General features: G+C 39.2%; 1 protein-coding gene across 1 annotated transcript in view; it reads right to left on the bottom strand.

The window, feature by feature from the left end:
- STK39 (serine/threonine kinase 39) overlaps positions 1–24,576 on the bottom strand; it is a 271,753-nt gene that overhangs the window by 43,841 nt on the left and 203,336 nt on the right. The window contains exon 16 of the mRNA XM_075180713.1: positions 14,121–14,189. Coding sequence (XP_075036814.1) covers positions 14,121–14,189 — 69 coding nt within the window. The remainder of the gene's footprint in view (positions 1–14,120; positions 14,190–24,576) is intronic.

Genomic DNA, 24,576 nt, shown 5'->3' with positions numbered 1-24,576 from the left:
AGCCCTGCATACATGTGAATGTCCCTGATTCACCTTACCAAATGCAAGTGGGTGCAAACTGGGCACATACCCAGCGTAATAAAGTTAAACTCTAAATCTGCAGCCCTGGATGGAGAACACAAGTCTATATTGTTATTTATGTATATCTGATTCTCCAAAACCAATTTTTAAATGAAAAGGATTTAAGATATGCTTGATTAGCATGAGATGACTTTAGGTCCACATTTCCAGATTTACAAAATCCTTTCTACATAACTATAGTTGTTATTTCAAGTAAATAAGATATACAGCTATACGTTTGTGTTGTATAGTACATTTGAGGTCATTTAGCAACTTGGCTTTGCAAAGATATGCCCATCGCACTTCAAGGTGCATGCCTCCTTTACACCTCTGCAAAGTAAATGTATGTATAGCATTAGCAGATCAGAATTACTGGCAATAGGTTCCTGGAAAAGTTTTGATGCATTTGCCGCTAAAAGGGGTTGTCTACTTTAAGACATGTACTTCCCTGTTTCTATTCATAGGAATTCTGAAATACAGAACACATCAGCCCAGCTTTAGGGTGGTCACTCACATTGAGAAAATCCCAGTGACTACCCAATTGAGATTGACATGTGGGGTGTAACCAGCCATTTTTCCTGCATTTAGCATTTGGTGGGGGAAGGGGGGGGGGGGGTGAGTAGAGGACACTCCATTGACCCTTTTGCTTTCATGAGTGAGTAGAGACGCTGGTCGATTTCATTCAAATCAGGGTTTGAATGAAGGTATGGGGTCATTGGAACCAATAGGTTCCATCCCTTTAACCATTTACATGGTTTACTAACATTACAAAATGTTTTTGATTTTTAACATCAGTGGGCCTTACTCTCTAACACCACTCATTATATTTCAAAATGTTTGTACCCATGCTATGCAGAGTCCTTGAAGAACCCAGAAGATAATAAAACAACTAAGAAAATAACAAAGCATATGAATAGTTTTATAAACAAATTCCAATGTTAAACTCTAATCGTCATCGTACATCAGACCTAGCAGTTCTATCTGATTATTGATATATTCAGTTTTTTAATATAATAAAGCATGTGGCGATGGAAAGCAAGTTTTTTGTCTTGCTCATGAAATATCCCATTATCATATTCTATGAACTGCAGAGCACGCGGAGATACAAGACATCCTTTATCCCCTGTAACTAGATAGGATAAGCTCCACATCAGTGATTCCCTGCCAAGTGTAGTATGTCTAACCCAAGGGTAGGGAAACTTGCATCTCTTGATCTGAAATTAGATTGCTTTTTAAAACCTGCAGACCAAAGCTTTGTTCAGCTAAAAGAAGGCACATGTATTCTTTTTCCTTTAACTAGATATTAATGATACTATTTAGGAGTGGTAAGGCTGTGCTACATCATTCATGCAGTTTAAATCCCTAATCCTGATCATGCTGCAGGGGACCACAGTGCATTTCAGAGCGATTCCTCGCTTCCAAATGATTTGCTAACAAACAAATTAGTTCTGCTAAGATAATAATGGGAGAGGCATATGTTCCTGTCTGATTATATATTTCAGAGCTGATTTGCTGAAAACAAACAACAAATATTGAATATTGATAACAATTATGAAAAATGCAATGCAGGACTTTCTTTGGAATAACAATTTAATTAATATAAGTTGATCCAATGAGTTATGAGACTTGACATAATATGTAAAATAGAAACATTAGTGTTATCAGCCATTTTTCACTTGTGCTGGATGCAGTGTCCTTTACTGGTCTTACTGGTGTGCACAGAAAGAAAATGTTTCTTCCACTATAGGAATTTTATGTCAGTATAATTCTAACTCCCCCTCTGGCATTGTTATTTACACCTCCTGGTGACTGAATATATGGCCTCGGCACTAGGACCCAGAGGAGACACATCAGGAACGGTTGTTAACAACAGAAGGCTGGTATGAGCGGATCAGAACCTGTATGGAGAGAGCGTGACAGCTGGGATGGAGCGGAGGAGGGATTGCAATCTGGGTAGTGCATCATGACAGAGAGAATATGAGTGTAATGGGACAGATTTGAGGGAGAAATTAGCTAAGAATGTGGCTGTATGTCAGAGAGGAGAGCTACCGAATGTGTATTACCTCAGAATATAACGGTATGACTGAGAGACGCAGCATCTGAGTTAGTGAACCCAGAGACATCCTGATGGCAGAGAGGCAGCATACATTGAAATGTCATCCCCACAGAGGAGGAGTGAGCAGGGCTGAGAGAACTAGCAAGGATAGAGCCAGGGTTGAGTGAGTGATGTCACCCCAACAGAGGAGGGGTCAAAGAAACACTGCTGAGAGAGATAGGTGTGTGCTTGGGAGTAATGAAGTAGATCTTGCTATGCATGCAGCTGATTGGTTGACTATTGTCTTAAATCTCTCTAATAAAGTAGTCCGTAACATATGATCTCCATTTACACTGATGAACTTGAAGATTCACTCGAAATTATTCCATTGAAAAAAGGGTGCTCGCAAGAAATACAAAAGAGGGGAAAAGATCTGGGAAATATCAGTAAACCTGTCACTTACATAGCAACCATTCCATGTGCTGAACTAATATCTATAAGATGTAGCCTATCAATTCACTAGGGACCAGTACCCCATCAATATTAGCCAGGAAGTGCCTCAGTTATGTCACTGGTCTGTTGTAAAATGATGCATACTGGGTCAGTTTATAAGGAAATCAAAGATTGGCTTCCATAATGGAGGCCATGAGTTTGTATTTTCATAATGGAGGTCAAGAGGTTGGGCTTTCAGAATGGAGGCCATGAGTTTGGGATTTCAGTGGGGAGGCCATGAGGTTGGGCTTTCAGAATGGAGGCCATGAGGTTGGGCTTTCAGAATGGAGGTTATGAGGTTGGGCTTTTATAATGGAGGCCATGAGGTTGGCCTTTCAGTATTGAGGCCATGAGGTTGGGCTTTTAGAATGGGGGTTGAGGTTGGGATTTAATAATGGAGGCCATGAGGTTGGGCTTTCAGTGGGGATGCTATGAGGTTAGGCTTTCAGAATGGAGGCCATAAGGTTGGGCTTTCAAAATGGAGGCCATGAGGTTGGGCTTTCAGAATGGAGGCCATGAGGTTGGGCTTTCAGTATGGAGGCCATGAGGTTGGGCTTTTAGAATGGAGGTTATGAGGATGGGCTCAAGGTGAAATTCTCATTACAACCTTGTAACTATTTCCAAATCGCTCAGCTTGGGGTGACCTGTGGTCGATGACGGACATTTACAGCAGAACTAAAAATTCTGGAAGTTGTAGTTTAGACACCTTCGCAGCACTGACCCAGCTCACTTACAATGATATATGCTATATTAAAACAGAAACACGTATGCAGACATTATAAACAAAACAGGCTTTAATCCACTTTTTGTCAGTAGATCTTGCATTGTGATTGGTGCTGGGGGTGCACAGAAAACCCATTCCATACTTTTGTGTAACCTCAATATAACAATGTAAAAAGACAGTTTCTGCAGTCACCTAGATATGGATGAAAACATGAAATCCTTGAACACAATTTATGTTTCACATATCAGATTTCAAGCACTGCTGTATAAAACGATCCACCATGACCTTCCAATTACAGCACTGCTATCGGCTATATTGTGACAAATATTCCATTTCACTGATTCAGACAATGTGTGGATACCATACAATTTGTCATTTTCACATGTGAAAGAATAACTCGCTCTTTATTCCACTGTATGTAATCAAAGCTGAGAAATGAAAAAAAAAAAGAAAAGAAAGACTGTGCTTTTCATGATTTTATTTAAGCTTGACTAAACCTTCTCTAATATAAAATAATATCTGAAATTGCTGTTAAATCAATCTGATAATTAGTTCCAGAACTTAAATTATTAATTGTATTGTATGGAACAGTGTAACTAAATAAATACAAGAACAAAAGGGATAGATTCAGCAGGAACTGAAGTAGTTTTAAAAAAAATAAATGGTATACATCACTGTAGGCTTCAAGGCTGGGTACACACTACAGAAAATTTCTCCTGATGCCATATAGTTAATGATTTTACCGACTGAGACAAAAAGTCCCACTCAGCAGCCGATTCATGTGTACACACTATACACGTTTTACAAGATTAACCTTTAGATCTGTGCTCTTCATCTGTCATAACCATTGGCTGAAAAGATGGTGACTCTGCACACTCCATAGAGATCTATGGACACTGCCGGTCCTGAGTGCATACACACTGCAGGATTGGAACAACATCGATCCATCGTTGAACGAGAGTTTTAGTTCCGGTTTAAAAATCAAATGAAACATTACGATGTGCTTTGGAATGATAAACGGTCATTGCTGTAGTGTACACACTAAGCTGATATTGGGCCGAACGCTCGTTTAGCATGTGATTGGCCCAATAATTGGCTGAAAATCCTGTAGTGTGTACCCAGCCTCAGAGAGGAATAACAACCTAATTAAAGAGCAACCAACAGGAGGATATCTAGGGGACTGTAACAAAACATGTTCTGCACATGCCGGTAAAATGACTGCACTGGCCTGACGTGTGTTAAGACTCCAGCCAGTATAGACGGGGTGTAGGGCTTTGCTCAGCAATAGGAAGCAAAGAGAAATGTGCCATAACGCAGGGTCTTAATAAACACAATCCTACATTTGTGTATTGTAAATTTGACTCCTGATTGAAAAGAAATTGGGGCCATATCCGTCAGCAGCCTTATGTACTACACCCAGAACCTCTAGCAAATAGGTACAATACCATTGTCATATTTGCAAGACTTAATGCTATTCACGTAACCCCTTCATGACCAGGGTACTTTTATATTGTTTTGAGTGACAGTTGGGGCTTTCTTTTAGTAGCAATTTCTCAAGTAGTCTTACTTTTTTAGGGTTATAATAACTAAATTAGAATAAAATAGTAAAACGACTAATCATCTGTCTGGAGCAACCCGGCTAAAGATGTGCGGCCACACTTGGCATCACGTGGCTGCCATTCCTATGCGCCATAAACACACACCACACAAGTTTTAGGTTTATGTGCGGTCCACTGTAGAAAAGGTAGTGGGGGGTCGTCGAGGAGTGAAATTGTAGGCTAACTTTTTTGAACAACCGCCTATCAGATTCTGTACTATACTGCATGCCTTGATTTATATTATTCATATATAAAACCGACAGATACTTTGCCTACTCTCCCTGAACATCCTGGAGACTCCTAAATATCGGGGACTACTCCCGACCACGTGGGAGAGTAGACCATCCACCCGCATCCCGACTATCCTCTTATAAAGAGGAGAGGGCCTTTATGACACAATCCATGTCATCAGGACTCAACATTGTAAATAAACATTTACTTATACAGCACCAGCAAAAATGCTTTACAATTGGGTGCAAACACAGTAATAAAACAATACTTGGTAATACAGACAGAGGGCCCTGCTCCCAAGCTTACAATCTCTGGGATTGTCAAGTCCCACCCCTTTCTTGCGCTGATGCCGTCACTGTGCAGTTGCATCATTACCCAGCGGCGGGAGGCGGGGCCTTAATGATATAGTATCACGCCCACCGTACTTGCCCATTGGTTGCCCTTAGGTTGAGAAAGCAGGCACATATGCTATAAATAGTTAAATTGAACACAGCTCTGGTGTTATTTGTGTATGACCTGTCTGTGAGAATGAGGCTATTTATATATCAGGGTGGACTTGGAGCACAGTAATGGCAGCAAACGGGGAAGCAATGAAACAATAAATTAGGAGCTCCTGATTGGTACTAGTTCATAGCTTTATTGGCAGATTTGTCCATTTCGACCACTCATGTGTCGCTAAATTGGCTCACGGCTCTAGACGTGAACCAGGATTGTGCCGCGTGTGGACAGATATATGCTGTAAAATCTATTGCTAGTAAGGTTATAAAGAGCAATGTAAACACTGTTGGTATGCTTCACATGGGTGACACTGACATTAAAGGGTTGAGGTGAAATGAAAATTGATTGTGACAGTTTAAGATCAATTGCAGGCTAGTTCATCTGAGAACTAGTTATCTGATAACCAGCAGTCCATTTACAGCACTGTCTGCCTCATTTATCACGGCATTTGTTAAACACAAAAGTGAATGTAATATGAGTTTTGTTCTAAGGTATTAATAATGCTATGCCTATAGTGTGTGAAAACGCTGACATAAATGCAATGTAAATTCTGTATTTTGCAATTACTACATTGCACTGGATGGGTTTGATTTATGCATTTTAGTAAAATATATCTACACCTTATGCTGTCATCACACAGCAGAGAAGGTTATTAAACACAGCAAATGTCCTTTGTTATCTGCAAACCCTGAAGCACAGGTTATATTCATTTTAAAAGAGCAAGTTAAGCCCCTATTGGACATTTGCATATATCAAAGGATGTGTATTACAGAGCTCATAGGAGTCAGCACTTACTTGGTTATTAAATACTAATCACATACTTTTGATATTAATGGGCCTGAGTCTTTAAGGAGAGTAAAGCATAAAAAAGGAGTAACATTCCACGTGGGCAAAACCATGTTCAATTGGAGGGGGAGGTAAATTTAAAATGTGGGGACAGATTTATAGCTGGTGTAGGACATGTCCTAGATCATTTCAGTGTAAAAATAGAGCTATCACGTATTTGTGTGCTACATGAAAAAACAGCCAGTATTTAACTTATGTGCAAAATAATAATTAATTTGCACCCCTTGCATTGTAACATGGTTTGGCCGGGAGAACATTTACTCCTTTTTGCTTTACTTTCCTTAATGACTCAGGCCCAATGTGTTTAGATAACTGATTGTCGAGTGATTATGTCTCAAATTATGTTGTTACATTTGTAGTTAATTAATTGGACTGTCAGCTAGTCATTTTCAGTCCCTCCCATTAATGTAAAAAGAAAAAAAAGATAAAAATGTAAACTGTGCAGACAGATTTAGAGATGTGGGGGTAAGTGTCCCAGTTAAACTTTAAATTGTAGTGTAAAAATAAATCTATCCACTATTTATTTGCTACATGAAGTAGTAGACAGTATTTTCTCTGCATGCAAAAAATACATTTGCATCCCTTGAATTGTAATATGGTTTTTTCATGAGCAAGTTTGCTCCTATTTTTTTGTTTTGCATCTAACTCGTACTTGCCCATTGTTCAGTGAGACTACCAAATTCTGAGTCGCAGAAGGCCCTCCCCCATCTTGCTCACTTCCTAGTGAAGTTGGCGGGGCGTGGACCTCGATGGCACGATTTGCAGCAAATCTCAGCATTTTGGCCTCGCCCCAAAAATGCATTGCACCAAAGAGACAACATGGCACAATATGCTGCACCGGCCCAAGCCCCCGACCCCTGTACTTGACTCTTGACCTCTACTCGAGGGGCGCCAGAAACCAATTAGGGAGTCATGCAGTGACATCAGAAGCTCCCTAATTGGGTGTGAATGACAGTGACGAAGACTTGCTAAGCAGAAATACAATGTGTGGATTGGTGGATTCATATACAGGGGCAGTGATGTCAAAAGGAGGAAAGAACGGGGAAAGGGGATCAGAAAAATGTGTATATAGGGCACTCTTTTTACTAAGAAAATAAGTAACTGTTAAGAATAATATCTTTATTAGAATAAAAAAATCATTCAATTAATAAAAACATTGTGTGAATGAAATGATTACCAATAATTCTTGGTGTACATACTGTTAAGAAGTAGTAATACTACTACTATGCTGTCTCACTGTGTTCTGATTGCTATAATAAAGTTGCTAAATAGCAATATCCTGTTCACTATGTATATATATATATATATAGTGTCCTCAATATACATATGTAAGTCTTGCTTTATAATAATTAGGACCTATATTGGTGTATTGGTCTGCTAAGCAAAAGGACACCTATGTATATTATCCTACCACTTATATATCCTCTCACTCCTTATATTAACTTCCTAAAGGTGAGCCTCGGTATTGCATAGGTGGCCAGAAGTGTAACTGTTAAAATGTAATAACATATACATCTATCACCACTCTCCTACGCTCACATATATATAAGGAAATTGAACTGATCCTTCCAAAATTGTTAAGGGCTTACATATATCTCTATAGTATATAATGAGATATAGCGATCATTGAGCATAAGAGGGATTCAAAACAGGACACCACCTAAAGAGTAATATCCATATTTCCTCAGTAAACCTGCTTATAGTGTGCTTGATGATCTTATTGGAAGCCTGTTAGCTGGGGTTACCTCCCATAATAATAGTCTCTCTCCAAGATCCCCAGGGTAGTGTATAATGTAACCCCGCTAGACTGATAATAAGGAATGTCCTTATAATCTCATAACATTATATATGTCTGGCGTTATCCAAAGCAACATTCCAAATACATTTACTATATTAATATCAGGCACCTCCTAAGAAGATTCTATCCGCTTCTCATACAGCTGATCTACCTATGGATATACTCTGTAATCTGATATGGGTCTGTATTGAGTCAAGCTGGAGAATCGTGATATCAGAAGATATTTTGCATTGTTGTTATAGGCTATCTAAAATGCTATCCAGCGTGACCCCACTAATATCGCAGAGAGGGGTACTGTATTAGGCTCAATATATTGTTATCGTGAACATACACACACGTGAGCACAGCAGAACGCCAACGCGCGTTTCGCTAGGTGCTTTATCAATGTCACAGCAACTGACATGACTGCATTCTCAGCTTTCTGACCTTAAGAACACTGTCCTAAAGATGTGGCATGAGCTAATGCTGTCTGTAATCTAGTGGGGAGGTAATACTTTACTTCTTAACAGTGCCGCAATGGAATGTCAGGTTGACACTGAAAAATGTACTTTAACTTCATAAAAGTATCTGAAAATGTCAATCATGAGGTTTAGTGGTTCTTTAAGAACATACAAGATGACTTTTTTGACCTGGGGCGTGACGTGGTGAAGTGATTTGTGTCATCCCTGCCCGGTCTCCTCTGTGCAATACGTGATTTGAAATACTGCACAGTTGAGGGGGGAGGGCGGTGCCATGATGATACGATTCACTGGGAATCACGTCATTATGCACCCCCCCCTGTCTATTCCCTGCATGCTCTTAGTTCGCTGGCCGTGACAATTAGCAACTTGTACGTCAACCACAACCTAGCAATAAACACATGTTTTAAAAGAGTTATTACACTGTAGTTTCAAGCTTGCTGAAACTGAATATTTTTATAATATTAAAGCATATTATTATTTATTATCATAATATAGCACATTATAGAGTGTTATAGCTGGCAGGACCAGAAAAAGTCAGGAAAAAGTAGCCTTGCGGATAAATCATCAGCATCTGGCAGCATTGGACCATGGATACAAAGTAAGCTAAATAATGTCTTATAGCAAAAAAAAAAAGAAAAAGTTAAACAAAGGGGAAAGCAGAGGACCGGTCACATTTTAAGTAACAGAACAGCACAATCAATACCTTAAAAGAAACTTTGCAGCTTTCATTTTTCTAATGGTACTTTATTTGGACATAAAAATAAATTGTTCCTTATTACAGGTTACGCCTAAGGAGTGGGCATCGCGGACCAATCAACAGGACAAAGCTGCTAACATTTGTAAAGGGCATGGGACTTGGGGCAAGAGTCTAATAAATGTAGGATTAGTTAAAAGTGGAGTAAAAATGAAGCTGCAAAATTGGGGGTGTTGACATCTGGGCTGGCTATGATATCAAACAATGATATCAGACTGGCTATGAATAGCAGGAGACGTGGTTTTGCTAGAGGGTTTATTTCTCTATTTTCCAACAGAAATATACATTTGAAAAGATGCATAGAAACACTGCATGGCATATTAAATCCAATGATGACTAGTAATGCAAATTATTGAGAATGTTAAAATTCTGCATACAATCCAAACGGCCATCATATTCAGTTCTATGGCAGAGTAAATGCACCATGCGCACAGATAACATTCCAAGTAATATGCAAAATAAGGTGTAATAACCACTTATCGGACAATAGCCATATGAAATCCCTTAGTGCATACTTTTATTAGGGTTTATGGGGCTGGTATGTTCATTCATAACCACTATTATCCAGTATTCACTGGTTCAAATGGGACATTATCTAATACAAATACTTTACATCCCTGGAAGTTTGGGCTTTGCATGTCTTACTATACTATCTCTATTGGAAGTAGTAAAAATAGACATAAACTATAGCCTTGATGCTGACCACAAATGGCCTTGAAAATAATTGGTTTCTATCCATTTGAAATTACTACACAGACAGAAACCTATAAACATGGGAGATAAAACATCATAAACAACATTCTATTTATGTATCACATATAAACAAACTTTACTAAGATGAAAATATTTTCTGCTTTCACGCTTCATATTAGACTTAGCGTGTGCCTTATCGGCTGTGAAAGTCAAACACCCATCATGATGAAGATGATGATAAAATATGATGAGAGCAGGTCACTAGATTAGATTTTAAGCCTCGTTAGGCTGTTTTTGTTGCCCCAGCCCGGCTCATTGATGCCATCTCCACCAAAACCCATCTGTAGGAAAGCGATAAGTTCATCTGTGTGCGGCAGAGCTATAGGCTGTCTGTTACCGTGCTATGCCCAGTTTTATGCACCTGGAATAGGTCCAAGACCAGTTTCCCAGTACAAAGCGAGCAATCAACTCCACACTGAGGTCTAAACAGCTGTCAGCCAGTAGGTCTGCTGGCGCTGCATTTCTTTACCCTTGGCTAGGCTTTAAAAGTAGTTTTATGTAGCAGGGACAAGCTCGAAGGGATCCAAGTCACAGCGAACAGCAGTGAAAGTGACATACTGTGAGATCATATTTGCATGTCATTATTCAGAACGCCTGGCTGCGGTAACAGAACTGTGTACTGCAGGATAATGTGTTCATAAAGATCTTTGTATCTATCCAACACACAGGGAACTTTGCAATCTTTGAATTATTAATGGAAAATAAAAAAATGTATATGACCATGTTTGCATGCTGTAAGGAAGAAATAAATAAAACTGCCAACAGCATTCATATAATGTTACAGCTCTTTCTCTGCATAAATTCATCTCAAATCTGAAGGAACTCTGCAACCTTCATCGTGGCCTCTGATTCTTTCGGCTGAGTCAGTGAAAAACAGGATACTTAGGCCCGAATTTACATATTTACGAACATCTTTCCACCATTAAATGCCTCTCAGCCTTCCATGACCTTCTTTTCCCATCATCTGCATATATATCCAATGACAGAAAACGACTTAATATGATTCTAGAATTTTATGATATGCAAATGACTAAACTTGTGGGTTTAGTGGAAATAGCTGTCTAGATGTGATTCAAGAGGTGAAGGCTGTATATCTGTCCAGGGTGACAGATTTTTTTTAATCTACTTCAAGACTTTATCTTGCACAAAATGACTGTAGTCAAAACTTCTCTTGCAAGTGTTTTCTCACGCTGGACGCTTTGTGATTGGCTGCAAGTGAAGGGAAGTCCCAGTGAATACCAGATCTTTTCACATTGTTTCTTCGTAGTATGGTTTTGGTTAATTTTTAAAAGGCATTTAATGATTTGTCCTCTCCCATTTGGACTACAGTGGATCAAAGGAGAAGAAAAAAAATTGTATTTCATTTGAAATATGACGGATCAGAGATCAGGTTTTGTGTCTTTTACTTAATGTCTGTGTATTTTTTTACTCTTTTTATATACTGGGCAGGGGTCTTTGGGGCCCGTTCATTGTACTGGGACCACCGGTATGGCCAAGTTTCCACTCTTGGCGGTTTCGTCTTGACAAATATACTGCCCCTATAGCCAAGATGAGTGCACTTCTAGCATCCTTTAGGCAGACAGTTCAATGAAGCTATGATGCTTCATGGTTTCTGCCTTAAGCAGTTACAGGAAGTGTAAGCCATGCTGTCAAACACTAAAATGCACATCTAGTTTAACACAGGGAGATCTCACACTTGTGGTCATCTGTTCTAGAGGAACAGATGAACAGGCGCTATAACATTTGGGAAGGCTGATGGTTTGGGGAGGCATGCTGTCTGTTTTTTAATTATTTATTATATTTTCTACTTATGGAGGGCACTGTGCATGATAACCGTTTTACCTCATTAAAAAAAACATCTGGGACAGACTGACATTCTGCAAAAGGTACAAGGTTTGGACTGCTGAGGACTGGGATAAAGTCATTTTCTCTGATGAATCTCCTTTCAGATTGTTTGGGGCATCTGGTAAAACACTTGTCCGGAGAAGGAAAGGTGAGCGCTACCATCAGTCCTGTGTCATGCCAACAGTAAACCATCCTGAGACCATTCATGTATGGGGTTGCTTCTCAGCCAAGGGAGTGGGCTCACTCACAATTTTGCCTAAAAACACAGCGATAAATAAAGAATGGTACCAAAACATCCTCCAAGAGCAGCTTCTCCCAACCATCCAAGAACAGTTTGGTGAACACTTTGCAAAAGTGCTCAGGCAAAAGTGATAACTAAATGGCTCGGGATCAAAACATCGAAATTTTGGGTCCATAGCTCCCCAGACCTTAATCCCATTGAGAACTTGTGTTCAATCCTCAAGAGGCGGGTGGACAAACAAAAACCCACAAATTCTGACAAACTCCAACCATTGATTAGGCAAGAATGGTCGTCCATCAGTCTGTATGTGGCCCAGAAGTTGATTGACAGCATGCAAGGGCGAATTGCAGAAGTCTTTAAAAAGAAGGATCAACACTGCAAATATTGACTCTTTGCATAAACTTAAAGTAATTGTCAATAAAAGCCTTTGACACTTATAAAATACTTGTAATTTTACTTCAGTATACCATAGCAACACCTGACAAAAAAAGTCTAAAAACACTGAAGCAGCAATTTTTGTGAAAACCAATACTTGTGTCATTCTCAAAACTTTTGGCCATGACTGTACACATACATACATACATACACACAGATTCATTGATACAGTGGCTAAATATTATATTTAGTCTTTTTTTGCGGCTGCATAGCAATATTTATTGCGATTGACAGGAATACTGTGTAGTGGCGGGGCGAACGTCCCAGAACTAGATGGTAACATCACCTGGTCAGCTAATGTCCTATCTTGCTTTAGATTAGTTTTGTGGATACCTATAATCATCTTCTTACAAATGAACTGTGTACCATCAAATAACAGACTGATTACTAATCACAGTTTAATGTTATTGTTGTATAGAATCTCACAATATTCATCTTGTTATCAATATATTGTTATCATCAATATACTAAATCAAACAATAAAGTAAAAAACAAGGACAAACATTATTAATAAAATCCGAAACAAATGTAATTTATAGAAACAATCTGTGTCAGAAAAGGTAAAATATCCACCATCTGAGTGTATCAGCATAATTGTTCTTATGCTGATTCTGTGTTTACTTCTACTCACAAGTAATTAATATTATATGACAACATTTATTAGTTTGAGAGGTTAGTTATGTCTCCGTTCACAACATGCTTCCTCAAGAATAAAACTCAACAAAACACAGCAACAACAACAAAACACCACAAAGCGATAATAAACTGCTAATAAAAAATACTCCATCGACTGACTTCATTATTAATAAGGTCACAAGATTTTAGGACAGGCCTGTTCTGGAGTAGGGTTGTCATGATAACATTAAGCTCAAACATTTACCTCAATGGTTCAATTACTGCAGGTAAGAGACTGTGGAGCTACAAACTCCTCTGTTTTCAAAACATAATATAGCAAAAAGGTTAAAGTTACCATCTTAAAATATCTCTCTTCCATATCGGCAATAAAATCTAAATTCAATTACAAAAATAATAAATATTAACGGGGTGATTACCCTATCTAGCTGCTTATGAAACCTACAAAGATATGTCCTGTTTAAAAGGTTCCGACTGTTAATGGAAACAAAGCAGCCCAGTAGCTCGGACAATGGACACAATTAGACTGTAATTGCAAAGATATTTTTTATTGTTTGAAATAACATTTTCTGTTTTGTGCTTCACGTCAGCAACGTCCTGGGGAAGCGTTTGCTGCAGGCAGATTCCTCTGAGATATGAGGAGGGTTAAATGTAATTATTTCCTTGAAATGCTAAAGTAATCATGTAATAGTTCCAAAGAAAGAAATGTCATTTACCTATAACTACATCATGACCGTCCACAAGGCCTGCCGAGAAAAGCTCCTGCGAAACGCCATCTGCTGTATCTGTGGAAACAGAAAAGACAGAATGTATAGATGAAACCTGCAGGACAGAGGGTGATTCAGTTAGCATGGCACGGCATTGGTGTTTAACCATAAAACTAGATATAGAATAAAAGGTTAATTTTCCCCTTTGTAGTTTATTATGCAGGTGCAATGAAACAAATCAGCCTGGCTGAAAGCATTGCTGCGTTATGCAGAATGATGCCACCATCGTGCCAGTGTTACCATCTACAACTCTATAACATTCAGAACATTCAGGGTTTATGACACCAAAGTGCAGTCTAAGTCGATCACCAGTAAAAGGGCAGCTTCTATGTAGCAGAATACTAAGGGGGCCTGAACATGTGTACAATAGAAACAAGCCAATCAATAGCACCTACATATTCCCTAGCACTGTGCAATCAGAGAGTTTAATTCAGGGACTTTGGTAACCACGGTAATAGATGAAAAATTTGGGAATCGCATTTGCATATTATTGAAGACATAAATTCTACTTCTAATCTGCAAAGCTAGTATTGACATTCTAAGATGGATATCATGTACTATAAGAGTCAGAGAAAGGAATAAGATCCCGGTGGTGGGAAAATAATTGAACTGCTCACAAAAAGTGATACAAAAGGATTATTTATACAAGTATGCATTTAAAAATAATTCAACTTAACTCAACAGAACTGGCTAGACCACACACAATGGTTGAGAAATGCTGCTAACCATCCAAGTGTATTGTCTACATCAGACATCTGTCTGCCATAGTTCTGATGGACATGGTCTTATAGCGCTGCTGGAAAGTCTGTACAATTTGTGCATGCGGATTTACTTCCAAATCCGGTAACCTTAAATGGGGTAAATGGTAACCTTAAATGGGTTTCCACTTTGAGATAACTTGTATGTATTAGATTGTGTATGGCTTTCTGCAACATTCACTAAATAGATTGTATGTTTCCTTCTAGCTTTCTTCTGTGCTTTTCATCCAAGAATTTATAGGAGCTGTCAGAGTATTTTTGTTACCCTGGGAAATAACACAATGCTGCTCTAGAAATATACTCCCTCTAGAATGTAAGCTCTCATGGGAAGGGTCCTCTCTCCCTCTTGTCCCATGTCTGTCTACTATTCGTCTTCCTCATAGGTCCTTGGGATGTCTTTTGCTACATTCTGAGTCCCTACTTTTTTGGTTCTGGTTTTGGTTTTTACTCACACTCATCTATGCTACTTAGATGTAACTATTGTCATGTATTTGTGATTTCGCTCACCGTATTAGTTACATCTTATCTGTATTTGTATGACTGTCTGGCGCTATGGAATCTGTTGTGTCCTATAAATAAATAAATGATAATATATACAAGTGCATTCAATGTAGTGAGCACAGCAGAGCTGTGTCATATCCCAGGACAACAGCTGACAATTCTCACTGATAATTTAAATTCATGACTTACAAGCACGGAATGCTAGAAAGATAAAGATAACGTACTTAAAAAAAAACTTGCATGAGGGCATGCACAAGCCAATACATTATAGTCTCATGGTGGAATATCACATTATTACCATAAGTCAGTTTCAAGGAAATGGCAGCAACAGGAGAGTTAAGTTTAATTTAAATATGGCTGTGCACTATTCTAACCAATTGAAATCACCTATGTGACAGGAGAGGGGCACTGCTTAAAAAGAACAACTTTAAAAGGATCCTATTTAAATGTTAGTACCTGTATCCACCCATGGCCGGATTAAGGGGGGGGCACAGGGGGCACGTGTCCCGGGCCCCCCGCCGCCTGCATGACCCCCTCTGCTGACAGCAGCCGCGGTGCTGCTGACACAGAGTGGTCGCATGTGTCAGTGGAGACCCCACCGGTCACCACATCTGACAGCTGTCAGATGCGGCGGCCGGCGGGGTCTCCACTGACACATGACCACTCTGTGTCAGCAGCACCGCGGCTGCTGAACAATCCAAAATGGCCAAAAATGGCTGCAGCTCCTCCTCGGCATGAAGAGAGTAGGTGAGTCGCCTACTCTCTATATAATTAAATATATCTAGAAGACCATTCATTTTGAAGGGTCTTCTTAAATATGTATATACATATGATAATTCATATTATGTCTATACATATTTAAGAAGACCCTTCATAGCATGATTATTACTTGACTGCTTGATGTATATATATATATATATATATATATATATGTAAATATATATATATATATATATATATATATATATATATACATATACATACATATATACAAATATATGTAAATATAATATGTAAAGTAATTACTAAAGCCATCCACTTATATTAAAGTTTGAATAAAATAGTATATATATATATATATATATATATATTTTTATATAAATATATTTATGTAATCTAATTAAAGCTTTAATATAAGTGGCAGGCTTAGATATTTACTTTAATAATGATTAATAAAATAGAGGGTCCTGCATGATATAGATATCAGACCCACCCTGTCTGTTTGCTGAGAGGAAGCAGCTTTTAAATCATTCTGAACATCTAACCAGACGAAACGCGTTGAGGAGTGTCTAAGGACCTTTCCATCATCTGTTTGGATATCGTGGTACTAGTGTGGTGGGAGCGCTGCAGAGATCTACATATGAGCTGATTGATATCTATGCATACATCTCTGAATACATCCCAGATGAGTACCTAAAGATACCAATATATGTTTGTTACCTTGTGTTTTTATGTAAGTGTGATACTTACTATTTTATTAGTAAAATCTGAGTTTTACAATATTACACTATATGAGTTTTTTTATATTGCTCCTATGATGCTGAAGTTCCAGTCCTAACAGAATTATACACTTGGATGAGTGACGTTACTGGTAACAGCTGCTCAGATTTGGAGTTTTCCATTGAACTGATTCATACATCTTCTGGTTCTATCATCTGGTACGCAGATATATTTTTATTGGTGATTACATTGGTGGCATTGAACACAGTGTGCTGTCACTTTTGTATATATCTAATCACCCTTTCGGTTTCATTAGCCCTATCGGAGAGAAGTTATAATCTTTGAGTGTATATCTGACTCATCCACTTTACTCTCTCTTATTACATTATTTTATTGTGGTAATACACTATGTGGCGCCGTGTTTCCTTTATTCCTTTATATATATATATACATATATATATATCTATATATATATATATATATATATATATAGTGGATGCAATGGGGCATATAGTGTGTGGATGCAGAGGGGCACAGAGTGTGTGGACATGAAGGAGGGCACAGAGTGTGTGGACATGAAGGAGGGCACAGAGTGTGTGGACATGAAGGAGGGCACAGAGTGTGTGGACATGAAGGAGGGCACAGAGTATGTGGACATGAAGGAGGGCACAGAGTGTGTGGACATGAAGGAGGGCACAGAGTGAGTTAGCTGTAAATTATTCTTTGACAGAAATATAATGGAAAAACAATATAAAATTATTATTTTCCCATAGAATTATGTGTATTATTTTTGCAAACAACTAAATAAGTATTTTTGTCATCATCAACATCATCATCATTTATTTATATAGCGCCAACATATTCCGTAGCACTTTACAATTGGGGACAAACATAGTAAACTAATAAACAAACTGGGTAAAACAGGACCTGAATACTTATTACGTTATTTTGACCCAACTACTTATAAAACAGGACTGCTCGGTAATTATTTTGGATGGGTGCCTTGAATAAATTATGGAGACTCTAAGGGTGCCGTGAACTCCAAAAGTTTGGGAATCACTGCCTTAATTTTAGATCTTAGGGGCCCCCCTGTCTTAAGTGCCCTGGGCCCCCCAAAGCCTTAATCCAGCTCTGTGCTATTAGTTATCAACTTCCCAGAGTCAGGAACTAGCACTGTACCTGCAATTACCAACTGCCTGGAGCCAGAAACTAGCACAGTGCCTGTAATCACCAGCTGCCCAGAGTCAGGAACTAGCACAGTGCCTATAATTACCAACTGCCTGGAAGCAGAAACTAGCACAGTGCCTGTAACTACCAACTGCCCAGAGTCAGGAACTAGCACAGTGCCTGTAATTACCAACTGTCCAAAGTCAGGAACTAGCATTGTACATGTAATCACCAACTGCCCACAGTCAGGAACTAGCACTGTACCTGTAATTACCAGCTGCCCAGAATCCGGAACTAACATTGTACATGTAATCACCAGCTGCCCAGAGCCAGGAACTAGCAGAGTACATGTAATTACCAACTGCCTGGAAGCAGAAACTAGCACAGTGCCTGTAATAAAAAGCTGCCCAGAGCCAGGCACTAATGCTGTATCTGCTATTATCAACTGGCTGAAGCTAGAAACTAGCACAGTACCTGTAATTACCATCTTCATCAAGCCAAAGATTAGCACAGTGGTCGCAGAGTGAAAAAGGCTCCTCGCACTAAATTAAATCTGCCCTTTAAATTGTAAGTTCTTTAGGGCAGAGTCATCTCTACCTTCTGTTTTATGTCATTGCATGTTATCTGTGTGTATCTAGAGCCAATCAAAGTATAGCACAGAGTTCTATGCTTGCACATAATAATAATAATAATAATAATAATAATAATAATAATAATAATAATAATAATAATAATATAGCTTAAATGTACAACATAAAACCAATCCAATATCCTGGCAGCAGATATTTATTTATACATGGCTATTTTATGCTGACTTATACAGGAAACTGCCATGATGACCACTGGCAGTTGGTAGAACTATACTGTACACACAAGGAGCAAACAATGATGTATTAATGTATAATAATGAGTTTTATTCTTTGAATTTTTTTAAATAACCTGGATCTATTTACCCAACTGTGCGCTTCATTTTCACATCCATCCATTTAAATGTAATAAGCCATGAATCAATAAATTATTTAAGAATTGAGCTTAATCCAAACTTTTATCCGCAATGGTTGGAATAAAATTAATTCTTCTTATCTCTGTTTAAAAATGCTTGGAATCCTCTTTAGCTGAGGAAAATGCAGTATATAATTTATACAGGGACTTGCACAGGAAATAGGTACAAATTGGTTCCCTGTAAGAACTGCAAATGTTCAGGATGTAATGGGATAAAATATCTCCAGGATTCTGAATTTTGTGCCTCTAAACATCAGATACTTAAATAGTTGTTTAGTTTTAAAAAAGCACAAGTCCATTACATTCAGCATTTCATCCTCTAACACCTGTGTTGATCAAAAAAGATGATATATAAACCATTGTAAAAGGGAAAAAATCCATTTATATTTCATTCTGGTCATCAGACTATTCCCTGGATCTATCAAGGTTTAGATCTCCTAATCTCCAGGCAGATGAATAAACTCATGTTCTGTAATTGAGTAATACAATATGATGTGATCTTTACCGACTGTGCTTCATTCTGTCACAGAAAACTTTCCAAAAACAGTTTTGTGGAACAAGTGGGAGTGGCCTGTTTACTAGGTACTGGGAAATTGGGCAAGCACAGTATCCTTTTAAATGGAGTACTAAATTAAATTATTAGGAGAATCAGGTTGGCACCTGGGGTGAGGAGCAAAAATGCTGCCCCCCAGCCCTCAATTTTTACCAAATGAGCCTAAATATTCATAAACTGGGCCCCCCTTCAGTATTGCGCCCTGGGCGGTTGCCCCTATCGTATAGCCCTAGTTACAGCCCTGCAGGTTGGAACAATTTTTTAGGTTCATATTATATCATACTTCCCAGCAGTCCCAATTTGAGGGCTATGTCCAGCCATCCTAACCGTGAAAGTCTTGTCCTGCTGCTCGGAATGCTGGGAGGTGTGTTCCCACCATGTGGTGTCCGGGAGCTACACGCAGCTGCCCCTGGTGCACCAGGCAATGAAGGGGTATTTTAAGGAGGGGGGGTTAGGATGTAGCCTGTCAGGATGTGGCCTTGCCGCTATCATAACAGGTCACACCCCCCTCCATATGTGTCCCAATTTGACCCACCATAAAGTTGAGAGACATACCCTATCCTGTTGTGGCATAACCACTGCTAAAGGATATTATGGCCAGATGGAGGTTGGCCTACTAGACATGTTGAGCATTATGGTTCAGTTCTGGTAAATAGCTGTATACCTAAATGCGTTACACCTATCATTAATTCAAAGGAAGCCATCACGATGCACATTCTATATCATATCAGGGCAGAGGCATTGCTAGGACTTCGAGCAGTGTCCTGGTTTCTTGTACAAATTGATTCCTTTAATTAATGTATAGCAACTTGTTTGCTACTGAATTACACATATCCATTTTAAACAGAACATTCATCTTGTATCTGTAAAGTGCAGCAATTAAACACTCAAATTATAATTCGCCCCTAGTTTGCTAAGACTTGCAGACAGCATTGACAGCCAAGGGATAAAACCAGTTAATTGAAAATTAATCTATTGAATTTTTTTTACAATATGAGATTTGTAATGCGCACCAGCTACACTATCTGAGCCTTTTTATTTTCCAAGCATTCTGGGTAATATATGAAATGGACAATTTGCCTTCAACATATGAACTATTATGTGACACATTGTTCCCCCTGGAATGCTCAGACAGGTTTGGGACACATGCTGCTTCTAAGGACACTGAAAAAGCTTCAGAAAATATTTCCCACAAATTGAAGTGGTTTGTCTGACAGCTGCTTAAATTTCTCATTTCTACCCTGCATTAACGGACGCTCATTGCTACCAGCTGCTTCCTTTACACATTGATATTTCTTAAGACTATCACATAAAACATAGGCTGGAAAAAATATGCAATAGAAGTGGAATTGCAGCATTTATTTTACAATGGAGATCGACCAAAGTCCTTGCACAGAGTTTGTCCCATTAACCTAAAGGGTGGAAACCGATCTGATAGTCAAAGGGATGGCGGTTAAAACTGAAATAAATATTGACATCTATGTTCTGTAGAACATTTTCTCACCTAACCAAGTAACATAAAATGAAAGACAAATTTCATGTATCTGTTTAATAAATCATACTGAGTCATTTAAAGGGGTTTCCCACCACCTGATGACTTGAACTGCTTGACCTTTGTATGTCCTCCTGCAACTAATACAGTGATTTTTTTTTCTCTCTCGCTTTTATTTTTACTTTTATGTCTTTATAATTTTATATTAGATAGATAGAGTTGTGTAATTTTATTGACCCGGGATTTTACACAAAATTATATCCCACAAATATACTTTGCCTGCCTGTTGTACACTAATAGGCCCAAAGAGTTTAACTGACAAACGAGACTTCATTCACAGTTATAATCTTCAATGAAGTGTGATAATTTACAGACAACAACTATATTCAGTAAGAAAACAATGCAATGAAAATTTGTATTTATATCCAGACACTTATACAATAATTGTATATTGATGTATACTGAGGTACATGCTATTTTTTATATGTATATATATATATATATTGGCAAGAGCCGCTACTGCAGAAGCACACGCGTACAACTTCTTCCTTTTTATGGTTCTTTATTGTCAGGATGGTAATAATGTTTTGACACCGTATACTTGCACAGCAATTATGGAGACCCTCAACGCTTACTATACATAGTCCAGCTCTCTGTCCAGATCAGCCAGCTAGCCCAGCGTTGATCTCCCTGAACAATGAAACAAGCAGGGTTTTATACCTGACACTCCTCCCACAGGCCTAGCTTGATGGACAGGTGACACACCCACCTTCCCTTTAAAAGGAAACGCCCATCCCTGGCTCTGTTTAGACTAAGACACACCCTGTCTGTTTGCTGAGAGGAAGCAGCTATTAAATCATGTAAGTTAACACACTCCAAACTACACATATGTTTTTACCTGGTTTAATCTCCACCTAGGTGCATAACTGTGCCAATGTTTTATTCTGTTTGTATACTTTATCTGCCTCTTGTCAGAAAAATGCCTCCCTTTGTTACAATATATATATATATATATATATATATATATATATATATATATTTCTTTTTTGAAGAGGCAACACAATGCCCTTAAATCTTAGATGGGGGTAGCTACTACATGCAAAGAAAAGGCTACTACTAATAACCAGAGGTGTTTTGGTCATGGAGTACGGTGAGCTCTCATGTGTCAGAATGTTGGGGACAGTGGATGACCACTATGGCCACTTATTACATTCAGCTTTATTTGTTTTAGAAAACAGATTTATACACTCTTTGTGCGGTGTTCTACACTCCTTGTACGGTGCTGTACACTCCTTGAGCGGTGCTTACACTCCTTGTACCATGCTGTACACTCCTTGTATGGTGCTATACACTCCTTGTGCGGTGCTGTACACTCCTTGTATGGTGCTATACACTCCTTGTGCCGTGCTGTACACTCCTTGTACGGTGCTGTACACTCCTTGTGCGGTGCTGTACACTCCTTGTGCGGTGCTGTACACTCCTTGTGCGGTGCTGTACACTCCTTGTGCGGTGCTGTACACTCCTTGTGCGGTGCTGTACACTCCTTGTGCGGTACTGTACACTCCTTGTACGGTGCTATACACTCCTTGTGCGGTGCTGTACACTCCTTGTACGGTGCTGTACACTCCTTGTGCGGTGCTGTACACTCCTTGTGCGGTGCTATACACTCCTTGTGCGGTGCTGTACACTCCTTGTGCGGTGCTATACACTCCTTGTACGGTGGTCTACACTCCTTGTATGGTGCTGTACACTCCTTGTGTTTAAAAAGGGGACGAGATCACAACCAGAGAATTATAGACCTGTAAGCCTGACATCAATAGTGGGGAAACTACTGGAAGGTATTTTAAGGGACAGTATTCAGGATTACTTGGTACGCAATAAAATTATTAGTGGGAATCAACATAGATTTGTGAGGGATAGGTCATGTCAAACTAATCTAATTAGTTTCTACGAGGAAGTTAGTGGGAACTTAGACCAGGGCAGGACAGTAGATGTGGTCTACTTAGATTTTGCAAAGGCCTTTGATACAGTGCCACACAAGAGATTGGTTTACAAAATAAGGGAACTGGGTCTAGAAATCAAAATTTGTACTTGGATCGAAAACTGGTTAGAGAATAGGGAACAGAGAGTTGTGATAAATGGAACATTTTCTAATTGGTCAAAGGTCTTAATTGGAGTACCTCAAGGTTCCGTGCTGGGGCCACTCCTTTTTAATATATTTATTAAATGACCTTGGTGATGGTTTAGAGAGTAAAGTTTCTATTTTTGCAGATGACACTAAACTCTGTAAGGTAATAAAATCAGAGCAAGATGTAGCTTCTCTACAGAGGGACTTAAATAAACTGGAGGATTGGGCGGCTAAATGGAATAAGAGGTTTAACACAGATAAATGTAAGGTTATGCATTCAGGGATCAAAAACAAGAACGCAATCTATAAATTAAATGGAATTAATTTGGGAGAATCTATAATGGAAAAGGATTTGGGAGTGCTCGTAGACAGTAGACTTAGCAATAGTGCTCAATGTCAAGCAGCAGCTGCAAGGGCAAACAAAGTATTGGCATGCATAAAAAGGGGCATAGATGCAAAGGAAGACAGTGTAATTTTGCCACTGTATAAATCGTTGGTAAGACCTCATCTTGAATATGCAGTACAGTTCTGGGCACCACTCTATAAAAAAGATAATTTGGAACTAGAAAGGGTTCAGAGAAGGGCGACAAAATTGATAAAGGGTATGGAGTCATTAAGTTATGAGGAAAGGTGTCACTCACCGGACCGTGAGTGCCTCTTCCCGGACATTTAGGAACCGTGGTCGTCCTCCATCCTGAGGGTCTGCGCATGCGCAGCCCTTTCCAATCCTTCAGTGTATGTCCCTTTAACTTAATTGGCAGATCAGGCAACACTCCCTATATTAAGCACCTGTGGTCAACACCACGTTGCCTGATCTTGGAGTCTCATTCCCCATGAGTCTCTGAAGGTGTTCCTGTGTTTCCTCGTGTATTCAGCGCTGCTGATTCCTGTGGTTTCCAAACCACTTCTACCTCTGTGGTTTCCAAACCACTTCTACTCCTGTGGTTCCCATACCACTTCTACCATCAAGTGTATCATCGTGACTGTTAGCTGATTCCTATCCGCTGCCTCCGTGCACTACAGTCTTCTAATCCACTTCAACTCTATCTCATATCATTGTGACTGTTTGCTGATTCCTATCCGCTGCCTCCGTGCACTTCAGCCACTCTCCACATCTACTCACCTGTTCATCATCAAGACTGTCAGCTGATTCCTATCCGCTGCCTCCGTGCACTACAGTCTCCAGCTTGCAACTCGTCTGTGTCTCCTCATCGTGACTGTTAGCTGATTCCTATCCGCTGCCTCTGGGCACTACAGTCTCCAGCGTTCAACTCGTCTGTGTTTCAACATCGTGACTGTTAGCGGATTTCTATCCGCTGCCTCCGTGCACTACAGACTCCAGCTTGCAACTCGTCTGTGTTTCA

This window comes from Mixophyes fleayi, chromosome 7, assembly GCF_038048845.1.
Source record: "Mixophyes fleayi isolate aMixFle1 chromosome 7, aMixFle1.hap1, whole genome shotgun sequence".
In the NCBI taxonomy this organism is placed as follows: Eukaryota; Metazoa; Chordata; class Amphibia; order Anura; family Limnodynastidae; genus Mixophyes; species Mixophyes fleayi.
Note: the sequence above shows the minus strand (reverse complement) of the source record. Positions and strands in the feature narration are given on the sequence as shown.